At 38.1% G+C, this 24,942-nt stretch overlaps 2 protein-coding genes across 2 annotated transcripts in view; one reads left to right on the top strand and one right to left on the bottom strand.

The window, feature by feature from the left end:
• The window catches only part of LOC103138362 (multiple epidermal growth factor-like domains protein 6), a 30,284-nt gene extending 9,599 nt beyond the window's left edge, over positions 1–20,685 (bottom strand). The window contains exons 1-4 of the mRNA XM_016670528.1: positions 20,168–20,685; positions 17,643–17,777; positions 16,425–16,534; positions 7,992–8,096 (exon numbers count right to left, since the gene is read on the bottom strand). Coding sequence (XP_016526014.1) covers positions 7,992–8,096; positions 16,425–16,534; positions 17,643–17,777; positions 20,168–20,259 — 442 coding nt within the window. The 5' untranslated portion in view covers positions 20,260–20,685. The remainder of the gene's footprint in view (positions 1–7,991; positions 8,097–16,424; positions 16,535–17,642; positions 17,778–20,167) is intronic.
• Positions 20,686–22,019: 1,334 nt separating this feature from the next.
• LOC103138352 (aflatoxin B1 aldehyde reductase member 2-like) lies at positions 22,020–24,461 on the top strand. Its single transcript, XM_007552514.2, has 4 exons — positions 22,020–22,493; positions 23,360–23,547; positions 23,715–23,819; positions 24,325–24,461. The coding sequence occupies exons 1-4, from the start codon at positions 22,199–22,201 to the stop codon at positions 24,439–24,441; spliced, it is 705 nt and encodes a 234-aa protein (XP_007552576.1). The 5' UTR covers positions 22,020–22,198; the 3' UTR covers positions 24,442–24,461.
• The last annotated feature ends 481 nt before the right edge of the window (positions 24,462–24,942 follow it).

Here is a 24,942-nt window from a genome sequence, read left to right as displayed (position 1 = left end):
ATAAAGTCATTAAGTTCTGCCTTTGAGCAAAATGGTGTTTTTTTTTTCTTTCATTTTTGAGGTTTAAGTAAAAGGATTAGAAAAAATGAAATGATGAGGGTGTAAAGAAATAAAGAAAACGAGACGAAAGTTTTGGACCACAAAGTGAAGAATGTGTGAGAAAACCTGAGCTGGCTCCTCCGGGTGTGCTCTGCAGAGCCTTCATGTTTGGAGTCTCACTTGTTTCAGCTTATTGGGGAGCGACACTGTGCCTGCATGATAACAGTCCTCAAAGAACAAGATTTAAGCTTTAAATGAAGACAAAACATTTTTTTACTGTGACCAACAGCAGTTTGAAGTAATTTATTTCAAGGGGGATATTGGCCATGAAAACGTTGCTCAAAGAGACTGTTTTTTATTTTCCTCCCCCTATATTTGTGTGGTTTCTTTGCTTTTCTTTGTAAAGTGAAAAAGCAGACTTTCACCTTTAACCAGCTGCTTTTTAGCTACAGCCTGTTAAAGCCATCATGAAGCAAACCTGGAAATGATCATCTGCATAAGGCTCAACATGCTGTGGACATTTACAATCCTATTACAAGGCATTAACTACTTTATAGCTAAATTATGAGCATATAAAAAAATGTGGTAGTAATAGGAACCTGATGTTCAGCAGTGTCTGACCTGTCAGAGAAGGATGAACACACCAGCCACGGATGACAAAGTGCTGCAGCTGGGTTTCCCTGCTACCTCAGAATGTCATGGTTTTACTGTCCTTCAGGCTTGCACTAAATAAAGTGACATATTCATGTGAGTTATGAGCCTGGTGTTGTAGCTGCTCAGAATATTTACTTTTGATGGGCGACTGATTGAGAAAACGGAACAAAAATTAGGATTGATATTCCAGGAAACTTTGACCAAGTGACACCTGTAAAAACCTCAAAACTTGTGAAAGTAAACAATGACTAACACCATCCTCTGGCAAGTTTATTTTGGCTTGCAGAAGCATTCATATCCCACTTTTCTTCCCCCATTTTTTAAGTTACAAAGTCACTACTGTATTGTCTTGAGATTAAATATAAAATGCATTTTTACAAGTAAAAAAAAAGTTTAAAAAAATACCAAAACCATTTGGTATTTGTGTACTGCTCCATTTTTCTCTCATACCCTTTCATGAAATCCATTACAATCAATTACTTGTAAAGGTTTTATAATCAGTTAACAGGCTTGTAGTAATATGTATAAATAAATGGGCAATCATTACAGAAAACCCAAAGAAACTGCAAACGGATTGAAAACCCAAATGTACTGCCACTGAGATCAAATGTGTTAATGTCTCCAACTGACCCAAAGTCCAGACATTAAGACAATGAAGAATCTCTCTCAATGCTTAAAATAAACTCTTTAGAAATGTTCTCTGTCCAATCTGAATGAGCTTCTGCCATTTTTAAAAGATAAATTACAAAATGTTTGGAAAGAGATGACTCTAGATTCCAAACTAAGTGGCATCATACATCAAGAGGCATGGAGCTGTAATTTCAATGAAAGCTGAAGACAAAAAACAAATTCATACCATACTTTTCATATTTTTGTTTATTTAGCAAACTAGTAACCTTTTCGCCTCCACTCACAATTCCGAGCTTCTTCGTGCTGCTATATCAAATGAAATCCTAATAATACATTGAGATTTGTGAATCTAATGTGATAAAAGTGCAGAAAGAGGAAGTCTAATGACTTTGCTATATCAGCATACTGTTTGTACATGTTTTATTTCAAACAAAATTAAAGATAGAGTTCAAAAATAGCCTTAGGGGCGTGTGAAATGGTTTCAGCATATTGTATAGGATGTTCGCTTTTCTCTTTCACAACATGACCTACGTGAACCTGCGACCTTCAAGACATGACAGAGTTACCATCTGTGTTGCTGTTGCTCTCTCCCACCATTCAGTCAGTTTGATGCGCCAACAATCAGGTCACACGTGGAAACAAAGCTGTTTGGTGCAAATGTGTTTAAGTCATGAAACTTCAACATCTGCTAAATTAAAAAAAATAATAATAATATTTAAAATCTTTGCTCTGTTTCAATGTTAGCACAGAAGAAAAGAAAGAGGGGTTAACAATTGTTAGTTTTAAACATACAGATCCAAACTTCATGTAAAACTCTGCAGTCGTCTGATAGATGCCGACACATCAAGTCATCAAAACCCTGCAGGTTTAGTTAAATTCAAAATTACTGCCCTCCACTATAGTTACCTAAACCAATCAGAGATACAATTGTGTGTCAAGCTGTAGTAAGCCAACAGAAATAATTGGTGAGAGGTGTTGGAAGTTCTTCGCATACATTTACTACATCTGCTTTTGCAGAAAAGGTTTCAAAAGGTTTCTGAACTAATAATCTAATGAAGGATCCTCACTAACTGAACCTTAAGTAATTGCAGTGTCAGTAAACTATTTGAAGATGCAACTTAAAAAGCTGAATTTGAAATGAGTCTTGACTGAAGTTCCTCATGCAAACTTGTCTCCATCTCATTCATCTGATTCAAGAATTGGAAGTCAGGAACTTTATGAGGATGATTTTTTTCTTGGAGCTCTTTTTTTATTTTTATAACAGCCAAAAATGTAGATTATTTACATGTCGATTAAAGTGCAAAGTTGCAGAACTAAGTTTTTTATTCACTCTTTAAATCAAGATTATTTTGATTTAAGCCTATGAATATCAAAGGTTATGTGCAAATAAATTCAGCCCAGTTCCTTTGACTCATCCAACTTTTCGACCAGCAATAAAGAGGCAAAGATAAAAATGCAACAAGTTATTAAAGTCAAACCTGAAAAGCACAATTCATTCGTTGTATAGAAAATTATGATCGACTTTAGTATTGTTCCTATTTCTTTTTTCAGGTGAATGTAGTCTATATTTGTCTTCTTTAAGCCACTTGCATGTGAGAATAAACATCTGGAATAAGAATGTGCGTAATAAGGCAGAGGGAGTGCTTTCTTTGTCTGCTCAAGTCACTTACACACCAGATTAAGATCATCCTACAGCACCCAGAACCTCCAAGGCCTGTTTTAACATGGCTGGATTGCGGAACATTGGAAAACCACCTTCAGTGTAAAGACCAAATTGACATTGCTGTGGAATTTAACACGTAATTCCCCACAGACTATCGGTCAGCACATTAAAGATCAAACTACTTCCTGACCCAGGAAGCCTTGCACGATTCCCTTGGATCACTTCAGGATGCAGCCTAGAAGCTGAGCAAATCAAACCACGCTGCTCTGAAACAAACAACATGTCAGCAAAAGGATGTTTCATAGACTTTGTGATAATCTGCAGATTTTCACTAAATATAAGAGTCTTTGTCCTCTACCTTCAGCTTCAGCTACAGTTTAGAGGAAGAAACACCATTGTCTCTTTTGAAAATAAAAAAAAAATCTTATCAGTATGAGAGGGAAAGAAAAATAAGTTTCTGTAAAGAGCTCTGCCCAACACAGGGTTTGCAGTGTTTCTGTGCTCCGGATGAATATCTTGGCAGGTGCGCCAACATAAACAGTGCCTTGGTGACAGATCATTCTGCATTTCTGTTAAACACTTAGTGGCCACTCTTTTAGGTACACCTGTTCAACTGGTTAAGCAATAAAAGGAAATGAGTGAATCATTTAGACATCTCAAAGTTCAAAAAGATCACTACAATAGGGATTAGGAGGATTTAAGTAAGTGAATGTGGCATGATTTTAAGCCCCAGAGGGGCTAATGTAGATAAAAAAAAATAAAAAACTGTGCTCTACTGGGATTCACAAACACTTAGAGTACGGTACAAAAAAGAGGATATGTTGGGTAAGCAGCAGTTTGGTGTAGAAAAGGCCTTGATGTCAGGGAAGAATGGGTAGAGTGATTTAAAATGATAGAAACGAAACAACAGCTCAAATATCCACTCAACATATGTGGAATAAAAGGCCTGACTGCATTGCCAATTGAACCTTGAAGCAGATTGGCTACTGTAGCAGAACACTAACCAATTGAAAAAACAGATGGCCCAGTGAAAATCAATTTCAGGTGCAACATTGAGAGGGCAGGGTCAGAATTTGGCCTCAACATGAAAGCGTGGATACATCCTGCCTCAGGCTGCCGGTGACCATCTAGTTTGAGAATCTCACAAACTTCTGATGGTTAATGCTGCCCTCAGCTAATCGTAAGCAGCTCAGCTTTCTAGACAAGTTATAAAACTCTCAAATTTCAAAAATTTTAAAAATCGTAGCAAAATTATAAAAGTTAGTGTGTAGCTAACACTAAGCTAACCTTGAACTCTATGACCAAAGATGGTTTATCATCAAAAAATCTTCATGAATTATGGGATTTATTGCGTGAAATAAAAAAGTCAGACTCTGTGCTGCAGAGTTAAGGCACAACAATTGAAAAAAAAAGAAAAAAGTAATTATTGTCTTATGCATCATTGCAGCGCATTGCTGGAAGAAAGCAAAACACATGGGGGTTTCAGACAACCATTGTGTGCAGGAGACTAATTAACCCCTTTGACTGGCGTAAACACACCCCAGCTGTTATGCTCGAACATGAACTAACCACATCAAATGGGCTGCGATGGGATATCACTACATGCGACGGGGGAGGAATGCTTCAGAGAACGCCTTAAGTGCTTAAGTGATGAGTGAATGTTTGACTGCAAACATTCGTGCTCAGCCACTGCGGCTTCTAACCATGACAGCAGATGAACAAGGAGGGACTGACAGTTGTGTAAAGCACAGAGAATGCAACTGTAATAAACTGGCGTCAGGGGACGATGAGCATGCTAACATCTGTACGCCTGCCAAAGTGATTGAACCACAGAACTTCAGAATGTAAAAGTAGCAGTAAAATTAGACGTCTGTGACCGCAAAATTGATCTTCATGAATACTGGACCGCAAATTCGATTCAGGACATATGAAAACAAACAGTTATTTTACACATTACCTGCATCTCTTAGCCTCATCCTAATAACCCTTTACTATGACCTGCATTTGGCACACGAGGAGCCAAAAAAAGCAGCAGCTGTGGTTTATTTTTACGAAGACTGAACTCTTGTCACAAGTGTTGCCGCTCCACTAGTATCGTCTGGTGCTAATCAGAGGACAATAAAAGGTTCCAGTACTGAAAGGATCAAGGTGCGGGGGCTCCTTTGCACTGATCAACATTAAGGGCACCATCATTGATATATCAGACTGTAGAAGAATTATGTTTGCAGGAAGGACGGGAGTCAAGATGGCTGCATGGATATCACTCAACTCGGGCAAAAGGCAGATTGGAATCAAAATAATTGACCTTTCATTACTTTACAAAGAGCTGCTGGTTTAACATCAAAAACCAGGAAACTGAGTCCCAGATTTCAGCACTACACCAACTTTCTGTCTTCCTATCAGAACAATCCCAGGAAAAACAAAGTGCAGGCTTGCTGCTTTTATAGCTTTTAAGAGGTAAAGTAGCTGCCAGCAGATGCAAAATGATTGTTTGTGATTAAATCAATCTGGGAAGGTGACAACCTCTGATAAAATAGGAGTTTTAGGAGTTTGTTGGTTTGGATAGTCATGGCCCTGTGTGTTTCCACAATGTTAACCCATTGTCAACAAGAAGAGACATCTTAGGAGCAACTCTTCCCAGTCTTTGAAGCGTGCAATCCTTAAAAGACAATGGCAAAAACTGGAGCTACAGCACATTTTCACAATGAGAACAGGGACATTTCCTCTCTCTGTGGAACCTTTTAAATGTCCATCCACTGGACAAAACGTCCCCATCTGAAAGAAGGCAATAAACAGAGCAACGATTCCTACATCAGAATAGATGAGAAACAAAAGAATCAAACGTTTGCAATAACAGTTAAAATCCAGAGCTGACCTGATTTGAATGCTGTGGTTGGCCACCCTTGAAAGAACTGTGCAGAGATGAATGTATGGAAACCACAATAAACTGAATGGACCAAAGTTTCTCCACAACAACTTGAGAGACTCAAAGAAAAATACCATTTAAAGTTATTGCTGCTATGTATAGCTTTGCAAGTGATTGAATCATAAAGTACAATGATGTACTTAGTTTCTCCCAGCACTATTGCAAGTCAGAAACATTTCTGTACAAATGAGCAAAGATGCAATTGTGTGTTTTTGTGTAAACATTTTGCAACTGTTGAGAATAATTTGATACTAAATGCATTCACAATTATGAGCAAAGTGAAAGATGTATCACACAAGAATTGCAATTGGAACACATTGAATCTTTTTCTACTTGTTTCAGTTGACAGCCCCACGACTTTTTAGTACACTATACTGTATTTAACAGTTGTAATCAGGAAAATTAACCATTAGAGCTAGGGGTTGCAAAAAAAATAAATAAATAAAAGGTTAAAATTTAGGCCCATGAACAGCAGCATCATTCTGTACTGAAAATACATTGTGTGTGAAGAAAATGCTCTTAAAGATGATGGTGAGATCAGTAATGTGTGTTTCCACAAATCCTCTGCTAACTATTAAGTCTTTCATTTAAGCTATGTAATAGGTATTACCAGGGAGGGGGAGAGGAATCACAGCTGATAAAGTTGGTGAATTAGGACGACAGAGTTCATAGTCATCATATAGCATTTCAACAAAAAGAGTCTTTACGTTCCTCCAATACTGTGATGTTCCACTGTCTACTTTGAGGCTGATCTGCATATTTCTGCTTAAAAAAAAATAGAAAGAAAGTTGACACTACAAGGAATTTCCTGTCGTGTGGAGTTATCTGAAAAACAGCAAAATCTTCCACTGTTTAACTTCAGCTGTGTAAGCGCAACAATGGAGTTGCTGATAAAATGCTTGTTTTTCTGGTGGGCAAGCCAACTGCTGATGGGAAGATTCCTTTCAACACCTAAACAATCCAGTAGCTGCTAAGGATCATGATTTCAGATGCAGATAATGTCTGTTGATCACTCTGAAAAGTTTTCATGAGACCCAAGAATGTTAACTACTTTTTTCAATCATTAGAGTTAATATTAAAAAGTAAACACTCATACCCACAAACATCTGAATAATCACAAGCGTCAATAAAATATATATATATTTTATGTGAGACCAACATAATTGCTGAGTGGAAGAATCAAAAAAAATCTTACATTGTTTTTACACTTTTTATTTTTTACTAACAGTCAGAAAGTGGGTGGTCTCTATATATTCAGTCCATCAGAGTCAATAATAGAATTACATTTGTAGGAGACTGAGACTGAACACAGAAATCTCATTCCCCTTTGCAAAGAAGTTTAAACTCAGAGTGTAAAGATAACACATTTTAGAATTAACTTTCAAGTTTGACCACAAGTTTTCAATTGGATACTGGACTTTGGCTGGGCCTTTCCAAGGTTGCAGGATAGCAGCTCTTGAGCACCAGAGATTATTATAGGTCTGGCAGCATGCTTAATTTCATGTGCCATCTCTAGACTCTAAAATAGCCTTTTTGTCATCACACACAACAGATATCATGACAACTGGAGCACAATCTTTTAACAATTGCCTTTGCTAGTCCTATTAGTTCTCATCAACTCTTTCTCCCTACTAAAATGAAAGCATGAACAACTTTATTTTTATACTTACTATGCTTCCTGAATTGCTTTTAGAAAACTTATCTTATGGCCCGCTTTCAAAAATGACTTTCTTTTTGCACCCTGTTATAAAGAGCTGACTAGTGGAGTGAATCAATAGTTCTCTCAACAGATTCTCCCACCTGAGCTGTGGATGTCTGCAGCTCCTCCAGGGTTATCAAGGAGCACTTGAATGCTTCTCTGGTTAAAGCTCTTGATGCCAATCTGTCGTATCAGCTGATCATGTTTTGTCCCATACACTTTCTATTGTGGACAATGGATAACCAGAGCGCTCTAAAGTTCTAAAAAATTCTGCTTCTCTGCAACTTCGAGTTGGTCTGTCACAAAATACTCTGAAGTGTGTGGTTATAAACTACAAAATAAAGAGGCAGCATGAGTTCTGAATATGAATGTCTACTTACCATATTGACAGCTTGGCCCATTGAATCCTGCAGGACATTCACAGAGTTGGTTGGGTCCTTCCCGACACTGGCCCCCATTGAAGCAGACTCCATCGCTGCACATCGCTGCATGAGCCCGTGTGGACAGACGAGGCGCAAGAGGAGAGGAGAGAGAAATGCTTGAGTGAAGCGAGGACACCTGGCTGTTTTCATGAGACGCCGACATCTGCGCCTTCAAACGCTGACCGCTTTCTAACAGAGACTTATCAGCCTGTTAATTCCTGTCTTAGAAGAAACTTGGACTCTTTTCTGTTCACACTAAGCAATGAAGAAAGAATTTGGCTTTTATGGTAAAAGCAGACCTCTGCCACATTAAGAGGTTTGTTAACATTTAAAACGATCAGATTTAGACAGGATTGACTGTAACAGCTTAAAACCTGCTTACAGTTGTTGTCTTCTTTATTCAGCCAAGGTCAAAAACATGCATACATTGTTAAAATATATATAAAATCTGTATATCTGTATATATATAAATCTGTAGTTAAGATTAAGCTGAGTTTATTCATTTTAAACATGGCCCACAAATTGTCAATATGTGAAATTATACATGAATTGTTGTCTTGTTAAAACATGCACCTCTACCAATTTGATCCAAGCTGACACTTTCAGATAAAAGGAAATGGTTAGACGTTCATGGACAGTCTAGAAAACCTCCAAGGTTCAAGCCAGCCATGAACTGGAAAATGCAAGAACACTGGTGTTGCTGTGCTCAGTCAGGTTTTATATAACCAAAGACTGCATGGGTGGGAGAGTAGCACCTGCTCTAAAACTGTCATTTAAGCACCTCTGAAATGTTCAGCTGCCCACATTGACAAGCAAAATGCCTTCTGGAGAAAAGCTTTATGCCTCTGATTTAGTCGGAATGGCAAGAAGCATGTTTTGAGGAAGCAAAGTGATCCTTTGAAACCTGAACCATGGTAGCATGATGGTGGTAGCATCATGTTGAGGGTGTGTTTCACTGCCAGAGGTGCTGGTGGACTGCATAATGTGGGTAGAATAATGTGGAATGATCTGAAATGCACAAGGGAGCTGACTCTAGAATGGATATACCAGACACTAAGCCTCTGGCATGGCCCAGACTTCAACCTTTTGATTTATGTCTCAAAAAATGCTGGACTTTGTTTAAAAACAGTCTGTCCAAAGAAACCAGCCAGTTTGAAGGAAGTCCATTATTTCTGATGATGGGTCAAATAAAAAGCCAGAATTATGTCTGAAGCTAGTTTATGTCTACAAAAAGTGTTCGGATTGTCTGCAACTTCAGAGTGATTCAAACAAATATTAGCTCGGGCATTTGAGAATATATGCATAATTTTGACTTGGATCTAAAAACTTTTCAGTAGTTTCAAACTTTCTTGTTTTTAAGAATAATTAAAGACATTGTACTATGACTCCACTGTGAAACTAGGAGTGATTCAAATAAATCCCCAAATGCCTACATTTATTACCACGTTCTTGTCGTTTGTTACAAATCAGTGTAATCAGTCTTCACCACAATGACTGGTGAACTACAACCGTGACTGAGTGAGTTACATGGTAAAACTCTTACTGCTGCAGGGTTTGTACAGCTCATCCATCCGTCTCATGGAACAAGGGAACCTGTCTCCATAAATCTCCAAGGGTTGTCCATGTTGGTTTAAATGGGAAATTTAAAGAATCTAAGGCAGATCAGGGCTGAGAGGCTCTATGTGACTTTTCCTCAGGGGTCTTATACTTTCCCATTTCATAAATCTTTATAACTCCATTAGACATGGCAGCCTGTTTGCATAATACATTTGTTATTGAGTCTGCTTCCATAGATAGGGAGGATTTATGTTGCATCTCTTCCATCCCATCCTTGCTGTTCCCACCTGTGAATATTTATAGGAAAGAAGTGGCAAAGTCAATTTATTTATTGGGAGCGAGGATGGAAATCTGTTCTTTGATGATACTTACAGAGTTGGTAGAAAGTCACCTGAAATAACCCTCACCTGCCAGATGTATTTCTGTTCATGAACTCTAATCAGATGCAGGATGGGTAATCATTTTACTGGGCACTGCCTGTTCTAATCCCATTTTACTGGCCTTGTATGGTCTGAGGGAAGGCATCAGGTTTCTAAGTTCTCTTTGAATAAACTCAGTGACATTAGTTTGCGCTTCGTTTTTCACAGACAGAATAAAAACTTGTTATTTAATCAACCCCTTCAGGCTACATCCTGATTGCAGAAGACTCAATGTGTCCACTGATCTGTCCAAATGTGGAATAAGCATCTACAGAAAAAGTTACATGACATGAGACTAATATTTTATTGCCAGTTGAGCAGAATTTTGAACACGATCAGATCACATTGAAAACTGATAAACACAGGTTTCTCTCTTCCATTGGAAAATTATGAACCACTGTGTGCAAGTATATTTTATTAGGATAAGTTCCTAATTAAATCCATAAAGGTCTTAGGAAAATATGAAAAAGTTCAACATTTTATATTATTGCACGGCTCTATAAACCCTAAATCCAAACAAGATTGATTTGTTTTCAGTGTCTTTAACAGTCATTTTAAAACATAATTTCAAACAAAAATCCTCAATAAAATGTATTTTTTGTCACATTTGTTAACATAAACCTGACTCCATCGGGAGCAACAACTTAATCACATTGCAAATCCATCCCTGATCATTTCCATTCCTCCAGGACTAAGCAGCTATAAAAGTAACTAATTTATTAGTTTAGTTTTCCACCGATTATACAATGTGGGGGAATTTTAATAGTGTGAAAGTAATCGATGATAGACAAGACGAAATAAGAGCCCCCGAGCGGTCAGGTTAACTTACGTAGTTTCAACATGATCCAAATATTTTAGAACAATGCTACTCCCAGCTGTGAGAGATCAAACTAATGAGACATTCCTAAAAAGCTTTAAGTGAAAAAAAAAATACGCAGCTCCACAGTAAAAGGTCAGAAGTCTCTCAGAGTCACTGCAGGCAGCATGACAAAGCGACAACCAGGGGAATGCGAGTTCCCCCACTCAAGACACAAGAGAGTGTTGGCAGCTAACCAGGGCATTTTTGGGCAGCCCACCCCCTAACCAAGCCCCATCTGCTGCCTAATCTTCACTGAAACAAATCCTTAATGTGGGATGCAACATACCATAAAACCCACTCTCGTCTGTTCCCGTGGATGCTGTGTTACAAAGACACCTCCTTTGAGTGGATTAGCAGCATCCACAAAAGGAAGAGAAACAGTGGAGCAGAGGTCGTTCGCTCAACGCCTCTAAGTGTGACCCTACAGGAGAAGACATTCAGGACAGCTCACAGGTACAAAAACCTGCAGGAAGGGCTCAGCTTGGTGCCTTAATCAGTAAACCCCAAATCTAACAACAGTCTTTAAAGTAACACACTCTACATCTTGCAGGCACTTTTCCTCTTTGGTAACTGTGGACGAATGTAGTCGTCTTCTAAATGTGATAAATAGTCTATTGATAAAAGAAATTGAACCATGATTTTGATAGACATATCAGGCATCTTTTGCATACAACCAGCCTTCTTTGCCTTCATTACCTCAATAAAACAACATTCATCCACAACTGGAACTAGCTAACAATGTCCTGATGCTTCAGGCCGCATACTTTCTTTACAGATTATTGAATCCTTTTTATTTGATAGACAGGCTCCTCCCACTGATAATACTTCTGAGTGGATTCCAAGATGCTCTAAAAAGTCACATTTGACAGCGGCTTAGCTGTGAGAAATGGAGACAAAAACACTACAAATTACTCATTACAGCACATGAAATATTGAGTAATGTATGTTGCATGCTGTCTTATTTAGGGTCTAGTGCTATTGGTCAGTTTCTCTGATTATATTCAAATTGTTTCCATACTTGCATGGAGACAGACAAAAAGACCACCCATGGATACAGAGAGGACCACTTCCTCCTTTTCTGGCTCCTGGGCCCATTTCATATGTAGCTACCTTTGCCAGTCTTATCACAAAAGGTTGGTTCCTTTTCAGTGCTTAACGAGGATGACAAAACTGGAGAAGCCATTGTCTGTGCCCCTAAGCCTACGTCACAAAACTTATTGTTTCATTCAATCAGCGTGACTGCTTGCTTTCAGTGCCCTGGCCATCCTCAACCATCCCTTGACTGCATGCTAAGAAAAAAGAGGTTTAACTGGCTGATTGATTGGCCCTTAAATTGCCTAAGTGGAGGAAGTCTCTATCACAAAGTCAAGGGCCCTTAACCTGGAGAAAAACAAGACAGTGAGCAAATTGGAGTCCTTTCAAAAACACAGAAAGGACACCTCTATTGTAACTTCCGACACTGCATTCTGACCACACACTGGACTTTGTGTTTAAAAAAAATAATTACAAGATGGGATGTCCAGTTTTAAAACTTCAGTAGCACTTTATATCAGAACCTGGAAAATAATCTAAAGATATTTGCAAACAGCTCCAGAACTCTGAACACGTGCAAATGGAAAAAAACAAAACTTTTGTGGTGAAATGAAAGTGGCCTGAAACTACAAGATGGAGGAGGACAAATTAAATGAATGAAGCAAGAAAACAGCCAGATGTTTGCTATGCTGTGGTATATCCCTTCTTTAAATGTGTGACTAATTAAAACTGGTTTCCAAAAATGTCCAGCCTCACAACAACTGAGACCACAGACTGTAAGACGGCATTGGCTTCTTTGCAACTTGTGGATTTAACATAAAACAAGAATAAAAAAAACAATTTATATGTATGCTGCCTTGCACAAGTAGTCATATTGCCTGAACTTCACATTTTATCGCACCATAATAAAACACTTCAAAGTGTTCATTGGGATTTTATGTGACTGACCAGAAAAGATTTGTGAACTGATAGGAACATTACACACTTAGGATTTTTCCACATGAAATTCTGATAAATATGATAAAGAGGGGTAATTTCTATTTACCCCTCTTTACTCCAACACCACTTAGCAAAATCGGGTGGCATCAACTGGCTTTTAAAGTCAAATAAATAGTAAGTGGAGGCCATCTGTACACACGTTAACCTTCCCGCAAATCTGTGCTAAGAAGGCTTGAGAGGCTTTCTGGAGAACATCAGCTGTTCACTTAAACTGATAGGCTGGGCAAGGAGACCATTAAATACAGAAGGAGCCAAGAGGCCCACAGTAACTCTGGAGGAGCTGCTGAGATCCACAGCTCAGGTGGGAGAGTCTCCAAACCTTTTTGCTGGTACTCCAAAAAACTGTTGAGCGGCAAAAAGAAAAGCATTAATTTTTAAAAAGGCATGACAAGTTTTGGCTCATATCCCCATGAACGCACAATCCCAACAGTAAGAGGTGGATAATGCTGTGAGGATGATTCTCTTTAATTCAAAGTTAATCTTCAAAGATGTTCCAATCTGATGGACAGAAAAACATTTTTCAAAGAAGAATAGATGTACTGCCATCTGTAGATGTGCAAATTATGAGCTACTTTCACTTCACAATAATGCATCACTTCATGTTGATTTATCACACAAAAATTAAAAAACATTCGTTAACCTTTGTGAGTGTAATGTCATTAAAAGTAAGATTTTTTTTTTTACAAGTACTGTTCACTTTATGTAAAAAGTGACCTGAGAGGGTTGATGGTCACACCTTTATTTTTCCCTAAATAAGCAGTCCTCATCATCTTAATTACCTTAGCCCTATTATTTTGGTAACACACACCCACATACATAAATTAAAGAAAGACAACAGAAAAAAAGAAGTTTTTAAAGTACCAGACTTTAAATCACTGTGTCAACAAAAAGCATCCCATTCCTCCCATTTGGGCGTTTACAGAGGATTTGCTAAAGCTGTACATTTTGCGAAACGGATTTTCCTCCTTTTGGATCCTGGAGGTCCTGCTGAAAAACAGCCACACTGATTGTATTGTGCTGACTGAGGAACAGTATGGATAGCACGTAGCAAAGTGTGCAGGAGTGGGAGGCCTATGGTGTGAGCCTCCTTTTATCCAGGTTCAATGGCTCAGAGAAAAGGGTGATTAGTTCATCCTATCTGAAAGTGCTGCCACCATCTTTGGTTACTGAGATAAAAGCCATGCCTTACACTGAAGAGAGCAGGCATTGTCTAGTTTAAGTATAGGCAATGAGCAGCAGGGAGGAATGTCTCTTTAAGGCATTTCTATTAGAGTGTTTTAAAACAAACCAGACTCTTTGGAGACCAAGCCGTTGCTTCACTGTATAATTTAATACCATAACTTTCTCCTCAGAAACAAAGAGCCCATTGATAGAGAGAATAATAGGATGTATGATGACAGAAAAATCCAGGAGAATTTTTTCCAACTTCCAAGCCCATCAACCTCCCCATAGAGAGATACCCCAATGAGTGGCTTGCCTGTTCAGGGAGTGTACGGCTAGTAATAAACCACAAGTCAGTTGCAGACACAAGATCAAAATCATGAGAAGTTTCCTGTATGCCTATAAGCCATGGGATAAACTGTTTACAGGAAAGCTTTGCCAAGAGTTGGTTCATGGTATGCGGGCTGTCCGATCTGGATCACTGGTTATAAAGTCCCATCAAAAGAGCCTTCTATGTTTCGGCAGTGTGAAACAATGCTTGTACATAAGGAGAGGAGCTGCTGGAAGCTGAAGTGTGACCACCAGAAATAATTCCCAGAGCTGCAATCAGGGTTTCAACACAGTCTGAAATTTAAGTATTTTCCAGCACTGCAAGTACGGATAAAAAAGACTCATATATTTCTGTAATTATGTTATATTTTCCAAATGTTTTATGTAACCGTATAACCAGTTTGCATTTTTGTATTTGAGATTTACCCCCAATATAAGTGTTAGTTGCAGTCATATGCAGCCATTTAACACCTTAACATATGAAAGATACAGTAAAACTACAGCTGAACAACAAAAACACCACACTTGTGTAACCCCCATAAACTAGGCTGCTGTCTGTACGTTTTAAGTCATTTTGTTAGTTTTTTAAATGTCCTGTAGAGGGCGCTAGTCCCACAAGTCTCCCGTATCTGTCAGAGAAGAAATGGCAGCCAACGTAGAAGCAGCACATTTCAGCAGAAGTAGAAAAGTTTTTTTTAATTTTTTTTTTATTGGAATTACTCGTCATAAGTGCTATGAAAAAAAATCAGTTTGTGCTGAACTGGACAATGTTTTGTTCTGGGATTTCTCTTGTGAGTCTGTTGTTTCATTTCAGCTACTTACTTAAGGTGAATGGCTGCCTAGGCCAGAGCTAACGTTGCTCAGTTTTAGTTGAACAAAAAACAAAAAAGAAAGAAAAAAAAACAGTATGATGTGTAGCTCTATAGCTATGTGAAATGAATGGTGAAGTAATGTCTGAACCATTTCTGCTATTAAGTTCTTTATTTGTGGGAGTTTATGGTTCATTAAATGCTAATGCAGTTTACACTGAGAAAGAAGTAATTGCAGGGTCTTATACTGACGCCCATATACCTGCATGGTTGGTTAATGCTCTACATGCAAGCTGGGGTTTTTTGTACAGCCGATATCTGAGTGAGCCGGCGCAGTTCCAGAAGGAGAAAGGTCTCGCCACCATTTTGACTCGGACTGAAGCCCAGAATGTTGTGGAGAGACATCGTGTTGATGTTGCTGTATGCGTTGCTTGGACAACTGATAAGCTTCTTTAAAAAAAAGAGGGGCCTCCAATCCGTTCAATTCTTTCATTCCACAAACTATTTGTTCATTAACAATTTCAAAACCGACAACTAACGTATACATTGACCGAGCTGACTGACTGAACTGTTACACTGAATGATCTGTATTTTTATTGAAAAATATATATATATATTGAAGTGATCTCTAAAGCTAAAAGGTTAGAAAACTATTCTGGTTTCTTTACGGGTAGACAATTTAAATTTTTTCCTGTTTATTGGTTGGTAATTGGTATTACCTGGACTTTTACTTTTTTTGGTGGAAAGACAGGATAACTTGAGTTGTTAAAACTTTGTTTTGCTCATCATTCTCCTATGTGACCACTAAGCATAAGTAACTTTGCTAATGAATTAATTGCTCATTTGGTTAAGTAGTGATTACACTTGTAAATCCAGCTTTTTCCATTGTAAACTAAAGGTGCCATGACAGGATTGAGCTGTTTTTCCTTCCTTATTAATAGAGAACTAGACCCCACAAGACTAATCTAACTTGTGAACAAATGTCAACACCTAAACTCTGTCAACAATTAGATATTTCATTGCAGCATGTCAAATGAGGTAGAGTGCTACAACTCAAGAAGTCTGTGCCACTAACTGTTAACATCTGCTCTGCAGTCTGCATGGGCAAAGTGACTCTGACGTTTGGCAGACATTTTTTGCTCAAAAGATCTCTATTAATGTTGAGATTATGATTTGTTAAATCATTTAGAAATGCAAGGCAGAAGCAGTCTGTGTTGATACTTACGATAGAGACAGCCTGCCTCCCCGTTAAGCTGAGACCATCCAGGACAGCATTTGTGTACCGTTTGGTAATCCTGTTTGTAAACCTGCCGATATGCTGTGTAATAAGCCGTCCTGTAAACATGACAAATATTCAGTTACAAACTTTTATACAAAAATGTTCAACAAAAAAAAACAAGCTGGTAAAAATACCGATACTGAAAATGCTAAACTTTTGTTTAGCATTTTCTTATGTCAGCATTTACTAACATGAAGTTCACATCATATGTCAATAACAATTTACACCTACAACAAAAAAGAAATTGGGCTACAATTATATGTAATTAGGTGAAAGACACAGGAAATAAAGAAACTGACTGACACACTTAACATAATATTAGAAACATAACTTATGAATTCAGAAATGCACAATTATAGCAATGATTTCTAATTGAATGCCAGTCAAATATATATTTCCTGAGAAAAATTATATGCTTTATACATATTTTCCCCTACTGTTGATATTTATGTGTACTAACGAAGTACACATTAAAATGAGTGAAATTTTTCCAACGACTGTCAGTTTTAATCATAATCCACAATGTTCTGTGAGATCTCTCAATAGAAAACCGGATCTTTGAAGCACACGTGTGAAGTAAACCAAGACTTCCCAGGCTTTTAATGTTAAGGTAGTCGTGGATGGAGGCTGTCCCTGTACTTTGGCGACCCTCTCATTGCTTTGCTCACATTATACATTTAGTTTACAGCGCCTAATTGTTGCCTTGGCTGCCATCAAAGGAGCTTTTGACTTTGTGGAAGAGGTAAATAATGCCGAGAAATGGATCAGGGGGGACCCAGCTAAACCTCAGAAGGAAATGCTCACACTTAAAGGAATGCAAGCAGCAAAGACAGGAGAGTTAAGTAGCAGGTAGAGCCTCTGAAGAGGCAGCATTCATCTTGCACTTCACTTTACAGCAGGGTCAAAGCGGAAGAAGGAAATCAGGAAGCCACATGTCATCCTGTTTTGGCTTAAACACCAAGACCTCCTGGATAAAATATTCTAGTAGCATGAATCACGTGACCATGCAAAGCTCATGAATGAATGTTTCTCTCCTGCCAGGGCTCTGTCTGTAATACACGACATCCCCTGCAGGAGATGATGGGAGTGTTTAAAAGCAGACTAAAAGCATCTGAGTGATGAAAGGGAGGAGGAGAAACTCTGCAAATGAGCTGCATTACTCACCTCCGCTCGTATCCCATGCACCACAGCTGCCCCGCGCAGCCTTGCTTCCACACTTTAACCATTCGTGTGAAGGCCTGCACACATGGCTGCCTCTGGGCAACCAGCGTCACCTCCCTCTCTATGCACACGTTGGGCCTGGAATGAAAAACAGCAGAGAAAATGCTCAACACGTCAAGGTGGCCCTGTTGTGTTTCCTCAGATGTACAGACATCAGCGAGAGTAAATTTATGAACGCTTCAGGAAGGGTTGCGAGAAAAGATAGACGGGCAAGGCTCGTGTCAGGCATGTTTCCAATTGTTGATAGAGTGATGCCTGGGAAGTAATTACCTGCGTTCAGTCGGATCTCTTGGAATTCTTTTGAAGGCTTAAGGGGAATTCCTTATTCGGAAGGTCTCCGAAGAGCAAAGCCCAGAGTTTTTCCCTACAACCATAATTAGATTTTACGTAATACAACACCGAGTGCATAATTGTGAAGGGGGAATAAAATTATTATTTTTATTTTTACAAATAAATCTGAGCTGTGTGACTTGCTTTTATATTCAACCCCTAATGAAGAAGGTATTCTAATAAGGGGAGACTGAAATTTAACTTGTGGATGCAAAATAAAGTGTCTGGTATCCGAAAACACCTTTTCAAACATGAAATATGGTGGAAGTGTCAACAACGTCCTGAGAAGAAGCTTTTTCTCCACAGGAGCAGGGAAGCTGTTGAAATTGATACGAAGATGGATGAAGCTAAGCAAAGGGCAATTTTTATTAAGTAATAGAGGCAAAACAACAATGAAACAATGGCTATTGGGGCTGATTTTGACAAGCAACAGAAAACATATTCAGGCCAACAGTGGATGGGTTAGATCAATACACATTCTTGTCTCAGAATGGCCCAGTCAAAGATCTGACATAAATCCAGTCGTGTCAAAAAATAAAAATTGAGCTTCAGAGATGCGTTTCATTTAATTTGACTGAAAAAAGAAGAATGGGCAAACACTTAAGTTGCTAAATTTGACAAAGCTAGCAAAGAATTTCCTCTAACATGTTGCAGCTGTAATAGCAGCAATACACATTTCAGCAGAGCTGAATATGATTTAAACACCACAATTTTTAGATTTCTTTTATTGATTTAAATTTGTTTTACTGCAACTTTATCTTAACTTTTGGTTTCACTATTATGCTTCAGTTTAGGTCAGTCTGTTGCATTGATTAATGTAATACCTAGATGTTTTTACTTGTGGTTGTGAGGCTGAATATCATCATCAGACAGATAAATTAGGCAACATATTCTCCTTCCAGTGAGCCTTCTAGTTTGATGTTGCATTTTTCCAACACATGGCCTGTCTGGATCAGCTGTAAGGGTAGTTCAGTCATAAAAAACTGAAATGTGATCTTTAAAACTCTATTAAAAAACAAAAAAAAAACAAAAACAAAAACAAAAGCTCTACATGAAGCTAGAAGGACTGGCATGTTTGGAGATCAACAGGAATCCAGAGATAGCAACCAGCTGTTCATCTCAAAGGCAACATAATCACCATCACCTGCAGCTGCATAATGAAAAATCTTATTGTTCTGCCATAACTGAAGCACGTGTTTATTATTATGTGGTTGAAACTACCTGTTACAACAGACTGCCTTTATTTGACGCTCTTAAAAATAAACCGATTCTAGTTTTAGATTGCATGAAGATTGTGGTGTGAATACTGTAAGTCATAAATATTAAAGAGGAAATGCATGCAAATAGCACAGGCTGGTAGATGAAAGAGCTCCAAAGAACTTAAATGTTAGTTTCATTATTTGATTTTTGGTTTAAAATGCAATTTTGTAAACTTAAACATTTTTTTTTAAGTTTTTTTCAATAAGAAAGAAAATCTGCAGAAATGTATTTGTCTTAATTTTATTTTCACATTTAAAATAATAAACTAGTCTGTGCCACTACAGCGACAATGTTCTAAAATATTTTTCTGACAAGCTAATAATTCTGACTTCTGCATAATGACTGTAGGAGGCGCTGCTTCTTCTGTTCACCTCTCAGAAAGATAACTATTGTTTTTGTTTCCGCATATCTTATGGTGTGGGAGTCCGATTCTCACCATTTATGGCCAGTGACATCACGAGGTGAAACACTGACAGGTAATTTGTCTGAATATGTTCAAATGAGCTCATTTCTCTTTGGTAGTTTATGTCATTTTATGCCTCGGTATATTTAGAAGTAAAATCAAACCAAATAAAATTTATGATCATTCATTTACGACCAAATTAAAAAGGCTTGAATTTCAATTTAGAATTTAGTATTTTTAAGACAAACAAACAAAGAAAAAAAAAGAAAAATGCTTTCTTACAAATAGTTTGTGGACATAAATCTAGTTACTAAAACAGACACGGACCTTTTATTGCTGTTTTGCAACAGGTAGGTGAACCTATCCTCCAAACTCAACAATATTTTAAGCAATTAGGTTAATCTGCTTAACTACTTAACTTTGTTGGAGACGAATAAAACATCGTGTTATGTAAATAAAACCACCATTTACTCACATGTGAGGTTGGAGATTGCTTGCAATAGCGTAACTGAGTGATTGAGCCTCTTTAATAAATATTAAATAAAAAGAAAAAATGAAGATGTCCATTTTCTTCTTCGTGGGTTTCTTTTTTTTTAGCTTAAGATGTAAAAACAATTCACATCTCACTCAAAAACATATTTCATGGTCTTCAAATTACCCAAAAGAGCACCATTAATGTATGAAAAATATCCAGTTAGAAAAACTTCAACTGTGCGTAAATGTTCGTCCGTGCAGGAAATCCATGAGTCATCAAAGTGTGTCCTCCTTCTCGCGGCCGGTGTTTGGCACAGACTGGAAAACTGCAGCTCGAGCCAACGACTCGTCTCTGCAGATGTGGAAAAGAGGGACAAAAACCTCCCACAGGCTGGTTGTGCGCTTTCCACCCATTGAGTTGGTAGTGATGGCTGAGGTGCGGTGGGCTGTTGGGAGAGGGCGGTGAGAGCCACATTTTATTCAAACTTTCTGAAAGCCACCGGTGAAGCGCGCATGTGGGAGACTGAGGATGTAATTGGAAGCAAAATGAGAAGTTATTACAGTATGATTTTTTGCTTCATTTTAAAACATATATTTCCTGCTCATCGGGGAAGTTAGTTTAAAAAAAAAAATTAAAAAAGCACTCGTAGATTGTGCGCGTAAAACTAACCAATGATGTTGCTGTTGCGCGCACTGGCACAACCTCTGAAATAAAGGCGAGCAGGTTGGTTGGATGGGATGCTGCTGCTATTACCCCAAAGCAGGAGAGGATGTATTCGGCTGCAGCAGGGAAGCGTCTGAAGCGGTCGCTCTACTGATGGAGCAGCCAAAGGTTCAGGAGCCCCATCTGAGCACCGCTGTTCTCCAAACAAAGTCTGCATTGCCCTCATATGTGTTCATGACCCGGAAGAGTCCCGGGTCAGAGCAGCATTAAATCAGCATGCTGTGCTTTACCACAGCATGCTGTTTTAATTAGCTTCCAGACATATCAGCTCATCTCAGACATGTGCTTCAGTTAGTTGAACTAGACTAATGACAATCAGGTGGACTTGTTTATTTTCATTTCTGGAACTACTTCTGCCAGACAAGAATCAGGGTCGACCCGTCGCCAAACAAGAAATTAATGCTTAAAATTTAAATAGACAAATAAGATATGAGTCACCCACGTGGCTCAAACTTGCAAATAAAAGGCTAATTATTTCAGGATACAGCACATCTAAGTAAATCAGTATCAGACTGAAAATCCCAAGCATGGAGATGACTACTGACTTCACACATGTTCAGCAGAAAGTCATTGACATCCCACCAGAAGGATAGCCCACAAAAGGTCAATGAAAAAGAGGCTGACCAGACACCGAGTGCTATATTCAGGCATGTTAATGGAAAGTTTAGTAGAAAGAAAACATGTTGTATGAAAAGGTGCAAAAGCATCACAGATACATGCAGCCATGGCACATTGATGCAATAGTCTAACATTTACATTTAAATTTTTATAGATTTATTTTTGCAATATTCAGATTCTTTGAGAAACAACAAAAAAGTTTTTATTATCTATAAATCATATTTCTTTATATATCAGAGCTGTCATAGTTGAGCTGCATATGCATGTATGAATTAGGTAATGTATTGTAATAACATCCTAGGATTGTATCATGTATATCTAAAAGTTTAAATACAAATTTTATTTAACATTTTTTAAGAATATTTATTTTATAGTGGTTAAACTGATAAGAGCCGCCTTGTTTGGATGATGATTTGCTGCCGCCCTGTGTTCAAAAATATGAACTACATCTAAACGCTGCGACCACCACAGATAAAAAAAGGGAGAGCCGGACAAATATTTACATGAGTCCATACCACAGGAAGTGGTCATAAAATGAACCTTGCTCCGCTTTAGTTGTAACCTTGATGTAGCCAGGTGGTAAAATCTCACACGGAATATTTTGCGTTTTATACGGACTAAGTAACTTTAAGACGCTCCCTTTTTATCCAACCTTTGCCCTTAGTCACACGCTAGCTGCTGTACTGTAGCATGGTGTGGGTAATAAGAGGCGGACTCTGCACAGTCAGACACACCAACAACATAAAAACCGTCCTCGTGCACTTGCCTCAGCTTGCATCCTGCAGAAACATGTCTTCGTCCCCAGTTAAAAGGCCAGTTACTTTACTGGGAACCATGGCGTTCGGGGGACGAGCGGACGCCGAGCTGAGCCGGGAGATGGTGAAGGCTTTTCTGGACAGGGGGCACAAGCATGTGGACACAGCCTTCATGTACGTGGATGGGAAGTCGGAGGCCATCATAGGAGGCATGGACCTTCCCAAAACAGGTGAACTGAAAGCATCCAGAGCTGCTCAAACTGAGTTTTTAACTAATGAAACTAGAGAGTTCCCCCTGGAGTGAGAAAATAAGTTGTTGGTTCGTAAGTTTTCCCAGCACTGTTCGACGAATACAGCATGCTGGATTTTAAGTACTCATTCAGAAGTAAAACGTATAGTGTGAAAGTTTAATTGTTTATTTTTATTTTATTTTATTTTATTTACGTTTGCAGAAAAAATTGCAGTTTTTATTTTTGACCACAAGATGGCAGCAACATATTCTATGAAAGGTGCTCATTTAGTTGACCCTAAGGTCGGAGTTCATTGTTTAACCTCTAGCCTTGTTCAGTCTGTGAAGTTTAAAGTTTACTTAAGTTCACTAAGTTGACACGGTTTTGTAATTTATTTAGGTTAGCCAATCAAGGAGTGCATGGCAGCTGGAGCCTCTCAGTTATTCTGACTGAAATAGCTGAATTTTTGCTTTAAAGGTTAGGATGCTTAAAATGCCTCCTTTTGTCACTCATGGTTACTTTTAAAGAAAATGTGATGCAATCATCCCTCTGTATCAAAAGGTGGTTACAGGAATGTTTGTTGCTACTTAATTGCACCCAACATTAACCATTCATCGAATCACCACAAACCTCAAAGAGACAAATTCGGTTATCTGCGAAGAGAGACTGTCATGGAGACCTTGACAGTCCAGTAAATCCCATTGTGTCAAAAGGATCAAACTAAAGAAGCATGTTGGCACCAGTCTTGGTCAATAACTAACATAAGCAAAGCTAGCTTATGTTGTCTATATCATCATGCGATGTTGGAAGTGTGTTGAGATAATTAAATAACATTTCAGTCTAGAAATGATTTCATTTTCCCACAGTAAGCATAGCAACCAAGGCAAACCCGTGGGATGGGAAAACCCTGAAGCCGGAGAGCGTCCGCTCACAGCTTGAAACCTCCCTGAAGAGACTGAAGACTGACTGCGTGGACCTCTTTTACCTTCATGCTCCTGATCATCAAAACCCCATCGTGGAAACTCTCAGGGCTTGCAATGAGCTCCACAAAGAGGTGAGCTTACTTGGGAACTTCAGTGTTTAGTTGAAAATTATGTAATAGCTTGGTGTGCAAATGCAACACTTCATAAGATGCTTCTTTAAACTTTAGATGCTGTTTTCTTATTTTATTTTAGAGAACGTTAAAGTGTGATTTAATGTAAAAAAAAAAATCACCAACAGGGTAAATTCAAAGAGCTTGGACTGTCAAACTACGCGTCTTGGGAAGTTGCTGAAATTGCGTGCATCTGCAAACACAACAGCTGGATTATTCCCACTGTTTATCAGGTATTTCAGCATTTTTATTCCTAAACAGCTGTAAAACAAAGTAAGTTTTGAGCAAGTAATTAAGGAATCTGTAGGTAAGGAAAGATTTGAATATAGTTATTTCACCAAAATTATCCCCAATCACAAATATGTGTTATGTTTCTCAAATTTGCTGAATGTTAGGAACAGAAATCTGAAGATGTGGTCAGTTAAAGACTGGGAATAAATGAAAAATCAAAAGGAACTTTCATAGTGGTAAGGTAGTTCCTTGACCTGGATTTTATTCTAGGATTTCATAATAAAGTGAGCTGAACCAAAAGACAAGCTGAATTCTTAGGATTTTTGTCAAAAAAATTGTCCTTCTATTTAGCAACTATGTGCTACTTCCTATCACATGAGAACCCAATAAAACAGTGTAGTCATTCAAAATTCTCGTCTAACTCTAGACAAAGTAGTGAAACCTTTTCTAGTTTAGTATTCCACCTGCTTGTTGCTTGTTTGGTGACTGTAACTCACAACTTCTCAGGGAATGTACAATGCTACAACAAGACAGGTGGAGACAGAACTGCTACCATGCCTGAGATACTATGGAATGAAGTTTTATGCATACAATCCTCTCGCAGGTACTTTCTTCTGTGATTAATCTTATTAATAGTTGAAGAATGTAAAAAGTTAAAAATTTTCCCTCTTCTTCAAAGAATTCCTGCAAGTTTAATGTTTAAAAACTACTTTTCCAGACTCCAATTTCTAGATTTAAAAAAAAAAGAAAAATGCTATTGCACTCTTACCATTTGAATATAAAACATTTATATTCCACTGAAATTCCACAAATTATGAAACTGAAACATTGTGGGGTTCTGGACTAACTTTGAGCTACATTAAAAATCATGAACATTTAAGCATGTCAACTCTAGATTGAGTTTTTGTATTTAAAGCACAATTTCTGATCTTTGAAACCTTATTTTGTTTGCAAAAAGAAAACGGGTGTTTCAATGTTTTTACACTGAAACTTCTGTTTCAGTGTAATTTATCCAACTTTTGAATCACCTAATTTCATGTGCATATTTTCTACACTGCTCAAAAAAATAAAGGGAACACTCAAATAACACATCCTAGATCTGAGTGAATGAAATATTCTCATTGA

This window comes from Poecilia formosa, unplaced genomic scaffold (assembly GCF_000485575.1).
Source record: "Poecilia formosa unplaced genomic scaffold, Poecilia_formosa-5.1.2 Scaffold2, whole genome shotgun sequence".
In the NCBI taxonomy this organism is placed as follows: Eukaryota; Metazoa; Chordata; class Actinopteri; order Cyprinodontiformes; family Poeciliidae; genus Poecilia; species Poecilia formosa.
The sequence above is the reverse complement of the archived record's forward strand: the minus strand, read 5'-3'. Positions and strand labels throughout refer to the sequence as shown.

Bases quoted from the DNA above. Each gene is read 5' to 3' on its own strand.
- LOC103138352 (XM_007552514.2), top strand. From the start codon at position 22,199: ATGGTGTGGGTAATAAGAGGCGGACTCTGCACAGTCAGACACACCAAC. The intron at 22,494-23,359 runs GTGAACTGAAAG...ATTTTCCCACAG, and splicing joins CATGGACCTTCCCAAAACAG to TAAGCATAGCAACCAAGGCA. The intron at 23,548-23,714 runs GTGAGCTTACTT...AATCACCAACAG, and splicing joins GCAATGAGCTCCACAAAGAG to GGTAAATTCAAAGAGCTTGG.